The sequence below is a fragment of the Eucyclogobius newberryi genome, unplaced genomic scaffold, assembly GCF_026437365.1.
Source record: "Eucyclogobius newberryi isolate DKJ021-1_F unplaced genomic scaffold, fEucNew1.0.hap1 SCAF_8, whole genome shotgun sequence".
NCBI classification, from domain to species: domain Eukaryota; kingdom Metazoa; phylum Chordata; class Actinopteri; order Gobiiformes; family Gobiidae; genus Eucyclogobius; species Eucyclogobius newberryi.
Window position 1 is genome coordinate 9,564,949 of NW_027316500.1, and position 11,687 is coordinate 9,576,635.

Here is an 11,687-nt window from a genome sequence, read left to right on the forward strand (position 1 = left end):
CATATTAATCAGTACCATGCTTGCTTGCTTGCTTGCTTGCTTGCATGTCCCCCACTTTTTTTCAATGTCATAATGGTGTGCAGGGTATTGTAGTTTGCTGACTGCACACCATCTGTCAGCCGGAGTCGAGTACATGAAAGAAGCCCATAGGAGCGCAGCCTGTCTGAGTGCTTACAGACCATGACAAGAGACTTAGCTCTGCTCCAGCACGTTTCTGTCAGAGGCCTCCACAGTGCGCTGAACCCTGCTCCCTGTCAAAGCCGGCACTGTAAAACTACAGCGAGTAAGTTCATTTGACTCCAAAATAAGGCTTGACCCGCCCAATTCGCGTGCAAAGAGAATTTCCGTGACTATAATTGGGTCTACTAGCTCTCGCTTATAGGTTCTCACAGGCTGTTCATAAAGTTGCTGTGAAACAATTATTTATATGTTATTTACAAGTTAATTAAATGTATCCAGTGATATGCTTTTGACAGAAGACTACTATAGAGTCGGCAAAGCGTCACGGTCTGGCATGGGTAAAAACTCTCCATCGATTCAATGAAAAACACAACTTTTCTCCTCTTTTAATACATTTAATTACGTGTATTTCAAGCACAACTAGTTCACGTCAAGCCACTACTGAATCTTAATGGAGGTTGCTGACATCATATTCCCTCAGAAAAGTAAATCAATTGTTCTGTAAATGTTAAAGTACCACAACAAGTGCACAGTGCAGCTTTAGATTAAGACATTCAGGGGGTAAAAGTGCCTTACACATGTACTAGAATGATGATTCAAAAATGTACTTCAACATAATACTACACATTTACTACAGAAACGCATGTTCTTCAAAGCAAAACGTGTTGATCAAGTAAACGTCTCATGGTCTGACAGGTCCATTGATGTACAACACTCTTCAAATTAGCAGCAAAGCCATTGTGATGGAGCATAACACACTCTGGCCCTGCTTCAGCCAATGTAACCCTGGGACTCTAATTAAAAAATGAAGAAAGGAATTGCAATTGAAAGAGCCTGGCAGGCCTTACTGTGTGAAAAAGGGGGTCTTTTGTCAGCCTTGTCTGGCAACCTTTTTATTCCATTATCAGCTCAAGACATTCGACCTTCAATGATCTTGAGTTAATTGCCGTACAACTGCGGTGAACCCATTGAATGTGTCCTCCTGCCATTTGTATTGACAGTGGGGGGGGGGGGTAAAAATTAGCTAATCCATTTGGTCTTTTTCCATTTAATCTGCAGATGTCCATCACCTATCCTTCACGAGCACACGGGGGACATCCAGAGGGGCGACGGGGACATGCACCGCGAGCGAGAGCCCACACTGGAGAGGACCCGGTCTGCAGGTGAGGCCTTTTAAACTGGAACGACATTACCAGACATAACACTTGACCTATCCGAAACATCTGCCGTAATCTTTATGCCGGTTCCTCCACAGAAGCTAAATGGCACATCCCGTCCACCAAGATCTTAAACCCGCTGAAGCAGAGAGAGGGGAAGGACTCGCCCAACAAACTGTCCAGGGTAAGTGTTCGAAGCTTGACATTTTGGACTGTTATGACAAATTAGGAGTGTAATGTCAGAGGGTTTAGTAGAATTCTTGACACTTTTGAGCCTTTCGAGGATGCTGTGATAGTCTCGGATTTACACTACACCAACTATGATCTTTTCTAGGGTTAAATGACAATAAAAATGGACTCGCCATCTGTTTACGTGCTGTTCTGTTGCTTTTTCTGTGACATTGTGACTCGGTTCTTCTTGGTTTTACTCAGCTCTATGCTCAAACACGCTGTTTCCTGTAGACGTCTCCTATTGGTCAGATTCTTTCATTCTCTGACGTCACAGTGCGGCGTAGACTTTAAAAACAAGCAGTTAATTACCACTTAAAGGCAATATAAAGCGACTACTAGTACATGTGTGGTGATTAAAAACCATGATATGACTTCTGAGACAATTGTCACATACATTTTTTGGCATATTTCCTCATTCCAATGTTGTATTCCTTTTGTATTCCAACCCAAAATGCCCTTTTTGTACATTTATTACTTGCACGTCATCCTTTGCTCAAAGTAGCTGATCATATTTGACTTATCCTAGCCAGTTGCAGTTGAAAACAATTGGAACAAGTTTTATTTTTGTGTTTTTTCTCCCTGGTGATGAATATATTTGAATGAAGTATTTCTCCCTTATATTAACATTTACCTTGTCGAAACTTGAATAACTACTGTAAATACAATACAATTCCTAATAGTCTACAATCAAATAAACTTGAGTCAGACCCTTCACACTCCATGTCGTATTAGTTTGAGTTCAGATTGCCACTGTTTGGTTGATTATCAGTATTTAGCCCCGTCGAGGCCCTCTTCACTGCTCTCTGCGCCGCGCTCGCCTTCATCAGCATGCTAACGGGCGTCACGTCTCATCACCGAATCTGGATGTCGCCCACTTTTCCCCGGGACGCTTCCACCTCCAAGGTTGAATAAATTAAGTGCTCGACTTTCTCATTTCACCTCCCTCTGTCCTCTTCAAGGCTGGAGGGCAACGCGGCTAACAACTTAATTTAAAGTCGTATTCTACTGTTGCATTAAGCCAGCGCTGTTGAAAAAGACGTTGAAAATATCTTGGGCGTAATGCATAAAGCCGGAGTGAGATTATATTCATTTCCATTACCATTTGCTTCTATGGCTTCAGGCCCGTGTCTGGAGTTGAAGGTCATGCAGTACTTTAGACACACCTTTTACTCAGAAGTGTACTCTGTTCAGTGTTCAGTGTGAATATATATTTTTTTATTATTGGCCATTTCGGCTCCTTTGACAATTGCTGCCAAATTTCTGAATAAGTAGCAATAGTAGCTGTAGCAATAGACGCCAACAAAAAAATTAAGGTGAATATTAATTAACTAAATGCAGCAAATGCTTTCAAATCAAAATTGTTTTACATGTATTTCATTTCTATTCCAATACAAGTTTATGCCAATAACCTTGTCCAATGAATGAGAGACTGATAATTACAAACACTATGAAATTGTTTTATTATCACTTGCACAAAAGAAAAATATTCATCTTCAGTAGAAATTTAGCACACCATTCATTCAACATCGGCATATTGTTAATAATAACCTTTCAATTAGACAATGAATTTCGCAATTAGTATAATTTATTTGTATTAAGCTGTTTTTTAAGCTGATGAATCGCTGACAATCCCAATGCTGGATGTTTCCCAAACAGATCGTCTTTCTCTTTGTCCAAAAAAGCTGCCGTTTTGGAAATCCCTCGATTCAGTGCTCAGCTGTCACTTTTTGGCATTTTGCAAAACTCACTCGAATCTCAGGCCTGTTCATGTTTTGCTTCCAATTCTCAAACCAATAATGGAAAAAGCTCTCTCATGTTGTTGTTGTCACTTACAATAGAAGATTCACATAATTCCCTCGTCTCTCAAAGGTTGTACTTGTGCACTTTTCTTTTTGTTGGGGAAATACTTAACACGTTTTTAATTGGATTTCTTTTTCTGTATTGACTAAGTATTGTTATACCTGAGAATCAACCTAATGTGTAATTTTGAAAGACAACTTAGAGACTCTGCAGATGTAGTTAGATCTCCAGCACTTCAAGGCTTAAGCTACATAAACCTAGATAACATATAGTATAGACAAAATAAATGAAACTGGGAAGCTGATGGTTTATATGACTGCTGAAATAAATCTCTGTCTACAAAGTTCATAGATTATTTGTTTGTGAACAGATTTTTCTTCCATGTCAATCATCTGACCTTGCATATCAAAGAACCTGTCAAAGTGCATATGACAGGTTCTCATGTTTTTCTGATTTTCACGTATGGTGCGATGGTCCCAGTGCTAAATATTTATGATACATTTTACATCAGTAGAGTATCAGTTTGTAAAGGAAAACTAGAAAAATAAAAGTTGAAAATTTGTTGTTCCGTGTTCTTAAAACCCCGTCTGTGTCATCAATAAGCAACATAAAAAATGCAGGGAGAATTTACACACAACGGACACATTTTCTGACAGTTTAAACAATCATTTTGCCTAATAAAGGTGTTATCGCCTATTATTATATGTCAAATCATAGCTATTGTGTAATATATGTGGATTTTGACCCTTGTTTACAGTATGGTTGCTAGGTAACCGTTGTGGAATTACCTCACATTTGCTGCTCGCATCCAACCAGGAAGTAACATTAAAAACACCACCAAAATAGAATTAACTGGGGGAAAATAGGTTAAAAAAAAAGACTAAAATCTTAACTTTATAGTAAAATGTGTAGTCTAACCTAAAAATCTTGTATATAATAGAAATAATAAAAGTTTGATTTGTGTCATTTTCTTTTTTTTTTTTTCTCAGACTGGTGACAAAAACTCCAGCCACTCCAGCAGCAACACCCTGTCGAGCAACGCCTCCAGCAACAGCGACGACAAGCACTTTGGCTCCGGGGACCTCATGGACCCCGAGATACTGGGACTGACCTACATCAAAGGAGCCTCAACCGACAGCGGCATCGACACCAACCCCTGCGTGGCTCCCGGGGCCCGGGTCCTGCTCCAGCGGATGTCCGAAGACGGGGGCAGTGAGGAGGATCATGGGAAAATGTATCTGCCGCAAGGATATGCCTCGGCCGTGCTCTCAAGTCACGTGACCGAGGGCAGCATCGGAGACCTCAGCGAGATCTCCTCACATTCAAGGTAAAGTAATGCAAACGGTATTGTGTTGTTTAACCAATGCTTTTTTCCCCAAGTATAATGTCATTTGAAGTGCTCGATGTGATATTTCATTATTTAATTTATCAAGGTGCACGTTTTTGGGGGATTTTGTTGTTTAAAATGCATTCTTTGGTGAATTTACATGTGTTAAATGCAACATACTAAGTCACTGTTTATATAATTTTCCTCAAGGTGTAGCTTCATACAACAACTGACAACCAACATTTATATTTTGTCATGTTCATGAGATTATGAAGGTGAAAATCCAATGGACAGAAACACAAGAAGAAGTCAAACATCCCCATTGACTGCAACAAATACTGAGAAATCCACAGTTAAACTAGGAATGTCAAGATAAATCTGTTAATCTATAATAGTGATTTTTTTTTTTTTTAGAAGCTAAATTAAGATCAAGCTATACTCTAAAAAATAAAACCTGAATATTAAGTGCTTTTTTTGCCCTTTTCTGTCACATTAACTTAAAGCAGAACTAAGTACCATTTGTACCTCCTTAAACGTTTTTGTGTGACGGTTAAATATGTATTTTCGGGGCGTTTCATGATGTTTCTTTTCACAATAATAGTAACACTACAATTTGATATCGTAACATCCCCATTTCCAACACGGATCCAAACAAAAGCAGCAAAGAGCAAGTTAAAACATTTGTAAACCAGTTAATCCCAATTCAAACATGTCTTAAGCCTATTTTTAGACTTTTAACTAAAGAAACAGCTGCAAACAAGCCATCTATGTACTTTTTTTTAATTGCGTTTGACCTGATTTTACTTTTGCTGCCAATTCATGTCAACCTACTTCTTACACGTTGAGCCATCGATTCGCCCTGTGTAAAACTTCTCACCCCTTAATCATCATTGACGTTACAAACCACCGCTCGCGAACCTAACGCTGTATATTGTCACACGAAGCCACAAAAGTCACAAGGTCGCCGCTGACTGTTGGCTGACCTTTCACCCCTCTCCTGAACTCTTTGGCCTGAGTCATCCAGCTGTGCTTCGTGGTTTGTTGGGTCTAGAGCCAGCCCCGGAGCACCGCAGGGAAGCTTGGTCATGCCCTGCCCCTTCCCGCCGCACACGCACGCACCCATCTGGGCCGAGCGGAGAGGTGGCAGGAGGGTGGGCCCCGGAGCCACACACGCACTGTCTGCCACTTTGAAACAGTGTTTACGGGTGCCACGCATTACGCTACGACAATCTGCTCTGCTCATTGGCTGGTTTAGCAACGTGTCTGTCAGTCCGGGAACGAGAGACGGTGCCCGATGCCATCACCTTGACTTTTTCCACGCGTGCCACCGTTTACATGATAGTCTCTGACAACAGGGTGTCATCTGAGCAAACACGGGAGCAGCGGGAGTGCACTTTGCGGGCGTGGCCCAGATGGTCATGAATATGGAGGGTTTGGAAGTAGAGCCAGGAGCTAAAGCGATCCAAGCCAAGTCCCAGGGTGTGTGAAACATCGCGGGGTTTGAAGTTCTTGAAAGCAAAAAAAATGACATTTACCACAAAATAAACTAAAGCTTAAAAGGTTTGCAATATTCTGACTGAATATTTACAAGTCAGACTTTTCAGAGCTGGCTGTTTGGACCAGCGTTTTGGCTCTGAACCCAAAAATATGTCAAAAGAAAGGTTAAACGTAAAGGTATTCTTATCAAGCTTTTGGACAAAATAGAACATAAACCATTACAAAGATGTTATGTTTAAAATGGTACTTAAGCTTTTAGAAATGAAGATTTTGAGACATCTAAACCAACAATTTTATTGTGTAAACAACTTTATTGTGTCAAATGACCGTCTGCATGATTTATCCATCAAGTCTAATCCCTAAAATAACATACCTGGATCTGTTCTACAGTTTGCTTGGTGATGCATAGCCTAATATAATAATCACAGATAAAAGTGGATCCCACTGGGAGACTAATAGAGACTTATTTAGCCAACATCAAGAACCTCTTCATATTCACTTCTGATTAAATCACACTTCACGTACCTCTTGCCCTTTGATTTAATGACTGTTTTGTTTAAATAACACGCACAGCCAAAGATAAACCGAGCCGGCAGAAAATTGTCTTTAGAGAAGGATTAATCCTTTCTGTCAGTTGATGTTTGTGGATATTAAAAGGACAAGGTTCAACAAAAATCACAGCACGACAGAATAATCTGGATTTGAGTCATTTTCTCCTCGACACCCTCAGGTCACATTTACTTTATTGTTTGCTGTTTGAGGAAATGAAGTCATTATATTGAATTAAAGGGCAACCTAGGTTCATTGTCATTGTTTACATCTGATCTCAAAGCCAGATTAAACTGTGGCCCATTTAGGGGGAAAAAAGATTAAATAAAACTTATCACTCCTATTGTTTTGCTCCAGGCATGTAAAGTACACACTAGTCCTGGTACTTGAGTTCTATTAGAGTTCAAGGAGCGTTCCAGACATATCTATGACCTGGTTTAGTGAAGTGTTGTTGGAGTTAGAGCTGCAACAAGGGATTATTATAGTAGTCGACTAGTCAAACTATTATTTCTATTGCAGAGACATTTTAAATACATTCTCGACCAAATAAATATGATGACTGAGCTTCTAGATAGAGAAAAATCATAAATATTTGTTATTATTGATTAAATTATTGGCATTTTAATTTGATAATGCTTTTTTGTATGTGTTTTAGAGTTTAGTCCAGAGAACGAGTACCATTATCAAAAACGTTGGAGTTTTTATTTAATTCCGAATTACGTAATCGTTATCTAGTCCTAGCTTTGTCCTGGTCCCTCACATCTAACACAAATGAAGAACAAGTGATAAAGATTATACTTGAAGGAGGAATAAGAGTAGTATGGCAGTTTTATGGTAAATGTATTAAGGTCCTTAAGTGACAGTTCCCCATAAGTGCAGTGATGATAACAATAAAGGAATAAAACGGGGCCTAGTTAAATTCTCTTGCTTAAAAAAGAAAATCATGTACACAATTAAAATACTTCTTAGTGTTGCCACGGTTCACTTCTTTCAAAGCAGCATTTCATCGTCAGTCATTCGTTTCTGTCACATCACTTTTTCCTCTGCTGGGCACCATTTTGAGGACTTTTGCCGTTTCAAAAGACAAAACATTGATATATTTTGCTCTGGCAACTGTCCAACTTTGACTTATGGTTTCTCTTCATGCATTTTTCATAATTTTGTCTTGATTTGTGTTATTATTTGTCATTTTCTTTTTCATCTTTGAGTTACATTATGCTTTATTTTTTTCTTTTTGCCGTCCTGGTCAGTGGGTCACATCACTCGGGCAGCCCATTGGCCCGCGGTGCTCGGTACTGTATGTCCGCTGACTCGTCCAAGGCCTACACCATCCCCCAAACCAGCAGCAGCGCCTCAGACAGGACAGAGGCGGAGCTGGGGCAGGGAGACGGCTCAGAGCCCTGTGGACAGACACGGCCTCAGCCCAACGCCAGTGTCCCAACAGGGGATAGTGCCAATGGGGAAGAGGAGGACACTGAGGGGCCCCCCAACATTTCACAGTGTGGGTGAGTGTCAGAGCAGAGGACTCAGAAAGTCAATGGGATCAACAGTTGGGTAGCATTTATATCAATACACCTCAGTCGATCAATTTGACTTTATTTATAGCGCCCTTTTCACTCAAGATGACCAAAGTAAATTCCATTAAAAATTAGAGGTGGCAAAAATAAATATCTCTATGTATATATTTTTTGAGTATGCCGATAACAATAGTTAGACAATATAATGTTACTCCAAAATAAATGTGTTGTTCAATTTTGCTCAAAAGTGAAGCAACATCACCTTATATCTTTAATTTTCATTTTGTAATCCGTTCATTTTGTATCATTTTTACAATAAACAAATACTCCACATTGAGATTTTGCATAATTTCAAAACTAAATTCATGATATTATCTAACTTTCCATATATTGCCCAGCGTTAAATACAATACAGTCAATAGTGCAAACGATAAAACAAACTGTACAGAACAAAGTGTCACTACTTTACTGAGTGTTAAAAGCCAGTTTGAATAAACATGTTTTTGAGCCTGGATTTAAGGCCAAAGTCTGTGATGATGCGCATGTCGGGGGAAAACATCAGTGCCTCGGCTATAACTTTTAAATATGATTTCATAGATATGTAATTTAATGGGCGTTTCTCTAAAGCAGTGCAGTGTTCCTTGTCAAAGAGTGTTTCGTTCATGAGATCAGTAAAGAAACGAGACAAAAAGGCACGTTTTGTCTATGTTACGGTAAGTTCGATGGAACTGGCATTGGAAACAACATTTTAATACCAAGTAAAATGTATATATACTGTATATACTTTATAGCCAATGTTTACCAGACAACGTAGGCTTTAGTAACGTTTTGCAAAGTAATATGTATAACTTTCAATTGTAACTTTGAGAAATAGAGTATATACAATTAAGGCAATGCAATTTATTTGTAGAACACAATTCATACAAGTGCTTTACAGAACAGGAAAGATGAATAAAAATCACACTAAAAACAATGTACTATTCGTGCCGATCCCAAGTGATAAGTAAAAAATGAGAACTTTCACTTTTAACTGCAATATTTCCCCAAAACGCAAAATCTCCACTCCCTAATTTTTGTCTGAAACTGTGCTTATTGACCGTCACTTTCCAGACGTTAGGACATAATGCGATCAAAGCTGGTCGGCTCACCTCTTGTAGCGTCATTGTCAACACCGCTAACATCACAGACCTTTTGGCTCGGCTTTGTGTCAGACCCAAACCACTTCAGAACAGAGCGCGTCCTCTCCATCAGCTCGCTCCGTGTGCATGAAAACTGTCCCCTGATTGAAGTCGACAGCCACCAAATAAATAAGCTCAATGAAGCCGTGGACATAATACACTTGGCACATGTCACTTGTGGTTATTGATCGCTGCTGTGATGCCGGCTCCCCGTGGACCCGGGCCTCAGCCTTTACCAGATCAGCATCTCTGTGGGGAGCCAAACTGCTGCCAGTGCAAAGACATGAGCCGCGAAACAGCCTCCAGAACAAATAAAGACAAATGTATGTTGTTACTTAGGTCAGGAATGTACAGTGGAATAAAATACCACATTTTCGTGCCTCGTTGAAATTGGATTTGCAGTGCCACTCTTCAGAACGTTTCAGTTTTGAAAGAGCTTGCTACATGTTATCTGATCAAAGCTGGACTTGAACTCAATGGTAATGGCTGTGCTCCACTGATTTAAAAAAAAAAAAAAATGCAATGCAATCACAACTGAGCGCACGATGCCATTTACTGCCGTACAGGATTGAAAAAGGATGGACAATTCTAAGTACATTTCTTGAAATCTTACACATATTTTACATGTGAAATTTAACTTGAAAATGTATTTGGACAACAAGAAGGTGTTAAAACATTTAACATTTATTTTATTTATTATTTGAGGTTTAAATATCAGAAAAATGTGGAGTGTCTGTAAAATGAATGACAAAAGTGCAGAAATATCACCATATACCCTTATTTAAAAGTTTACAACAAACCCCAGCTCTTTTTGTAGCATCTCTTTCCCATAAACATCACACTGGACATTCAAATTCTGCATAATATCTTCAAAACGACATTCAATATGATCTAAAACTCGATGTACAGTACGGTAGATTACATTTCACAATGATCTCTTTACTCCAGTGTAATGAGAATAAATGGTTTGGTTTGAGACATCTTGGGAGACTTCACAGAATAGCCTCCAGAACGGCAGCCAATACAGACGAATGCATTTACTTAAGACATGAATGCAAAGAGTGCCTGGTCTTAATATGACGAGTGACTGAAAGCGTCTGAAGATGAAACGCTTCAGGGGGAGAACACGGGGTCACTCACTGTTTGTAAAATAGTCTTCGCTGAGTTGTGTCCCTGCCTGTTTGGATGTGTTCAGGGCCTCTAGGCTTTTTAGGGGGAACGGCAGCATGAATGTGCGATCTCCCGCTTTAGCTCCTTGGTAATTTAATTTAATCCATGAAAATTGCCACTTAAGCGCTGTGTGATTGATCGCATGCAGTAAAGTCATCTCCAGTCGACTTATGAAAAACCTCACAAATCCAGTTACACTCCCTATTGTTTGTTTATGCATTTCCTCTCCTTACATAACACCGCTTTATGATAAATGGGCTAATATAGCACGCAGATATTGTTCTAGCGTAGTGAAGTTCTCTCTCCTCTCTATTTTAAAAACTTTTTCTCATTTGCACTAACACTTTAGTAATGTGTAACCATGCCTCTAACCTCGGGCTGTTTTCTCTTTGCTTGTTGCAGAGGAGCGGAGAGCTTGTTAGCTTTCCTTCTCCAAATGCTGTCAGAGCGTTCAAGGTACACAGTCAGTCAAATGTCGACCCCCGTGGCCCCCGATTTGACCCCGGAACACCCAGCCCCAAACGCACTGCCCGATACCCCTTTACCCCCTCCGCTCTTGCCCCGTCCTCCTCCGTCTTATCCCGGCATGTTTGAAGCAGTGACGGTCCCGATGTGGTCCAGAGAGGGGCGAGGGCAACCAGCTGGGCTTCTGTGGCTGCGACATTTCTGTGGCGACTTCTGCCGAGCCCGACTGCGACAACCCGCGCCCAGTAACCTTTCAGCGCCGTTTGTAGCCCCCACGTTCATTTAGCGAGCAGGGAAACGACAGCAACAACAGGAACAACACTACTGTCTACATGGCGTTTCAACATGATGCTTCTGTATTTGGCATTATAGAAGTATTTTAGCAGATCTTACCCTTTATTTTATATCAAAGTGCACAGCGTGGCATTTCTGGTAGAATGCGTTGCCTACAAGTTTCCACAGTATGGCATTAAACGGATCTGTTGGCATGGAGACGAGCAGGTGGAACTGCCAAGGCAAGTTACAGGTCAAATTTGCGGAAAGACCTCGCTCGCAGTAAGAATGCCGAGCACGTGGAATAAATGCTCAATAAAAGCTGTCAGTATGATGCCATTTA

The 11,687-nt window shown here is 40.2% G+C and overlaps 1 protein-coding gene across 9 annotated transcripts in view; it reads left to right on the forward strand.

The window, feature by feature from the left end:
* Nucleotides 1-11,687, forward strand: part of sipa1l2 (signal induced proliferation associated 1 like 2) — a 145,625-nt gene that overhangs the window by 116,497 nt on the left and 17,441 nt on the right. For 4 of the 9 annotated variants that reach the window (XM_072437438.1, XM_072437441.1, XM_072437444.1 and 1 more), the window contains exons 12-16: nt 1,240-1,343; nt 1,436-1,521; nt 4,358-4,695; nt 7,992-8,246; nt 11,009-11,062. In XM_072437438.1, the coding sequence (XP_072293539.1) occupies nt 1,240-1,343; nt 1,436-1,521; nt 4,358-4,695; nt 7,992-8,246; nt 11,009-11,062 (837 nt within the window). The remainder of the gene's footprint in view (nt 1-1,239; nt 1,344-1,435; nt 1,522-4,357; nt 4,696-7,991; nt 8,247-11,008; nt 11,063-11,687) is intronic. The other 5 variants (XM_072437442.1, XM_072437443.1, XM_072437447.1 and 2 more) reach the window with 3 other exon arrangements.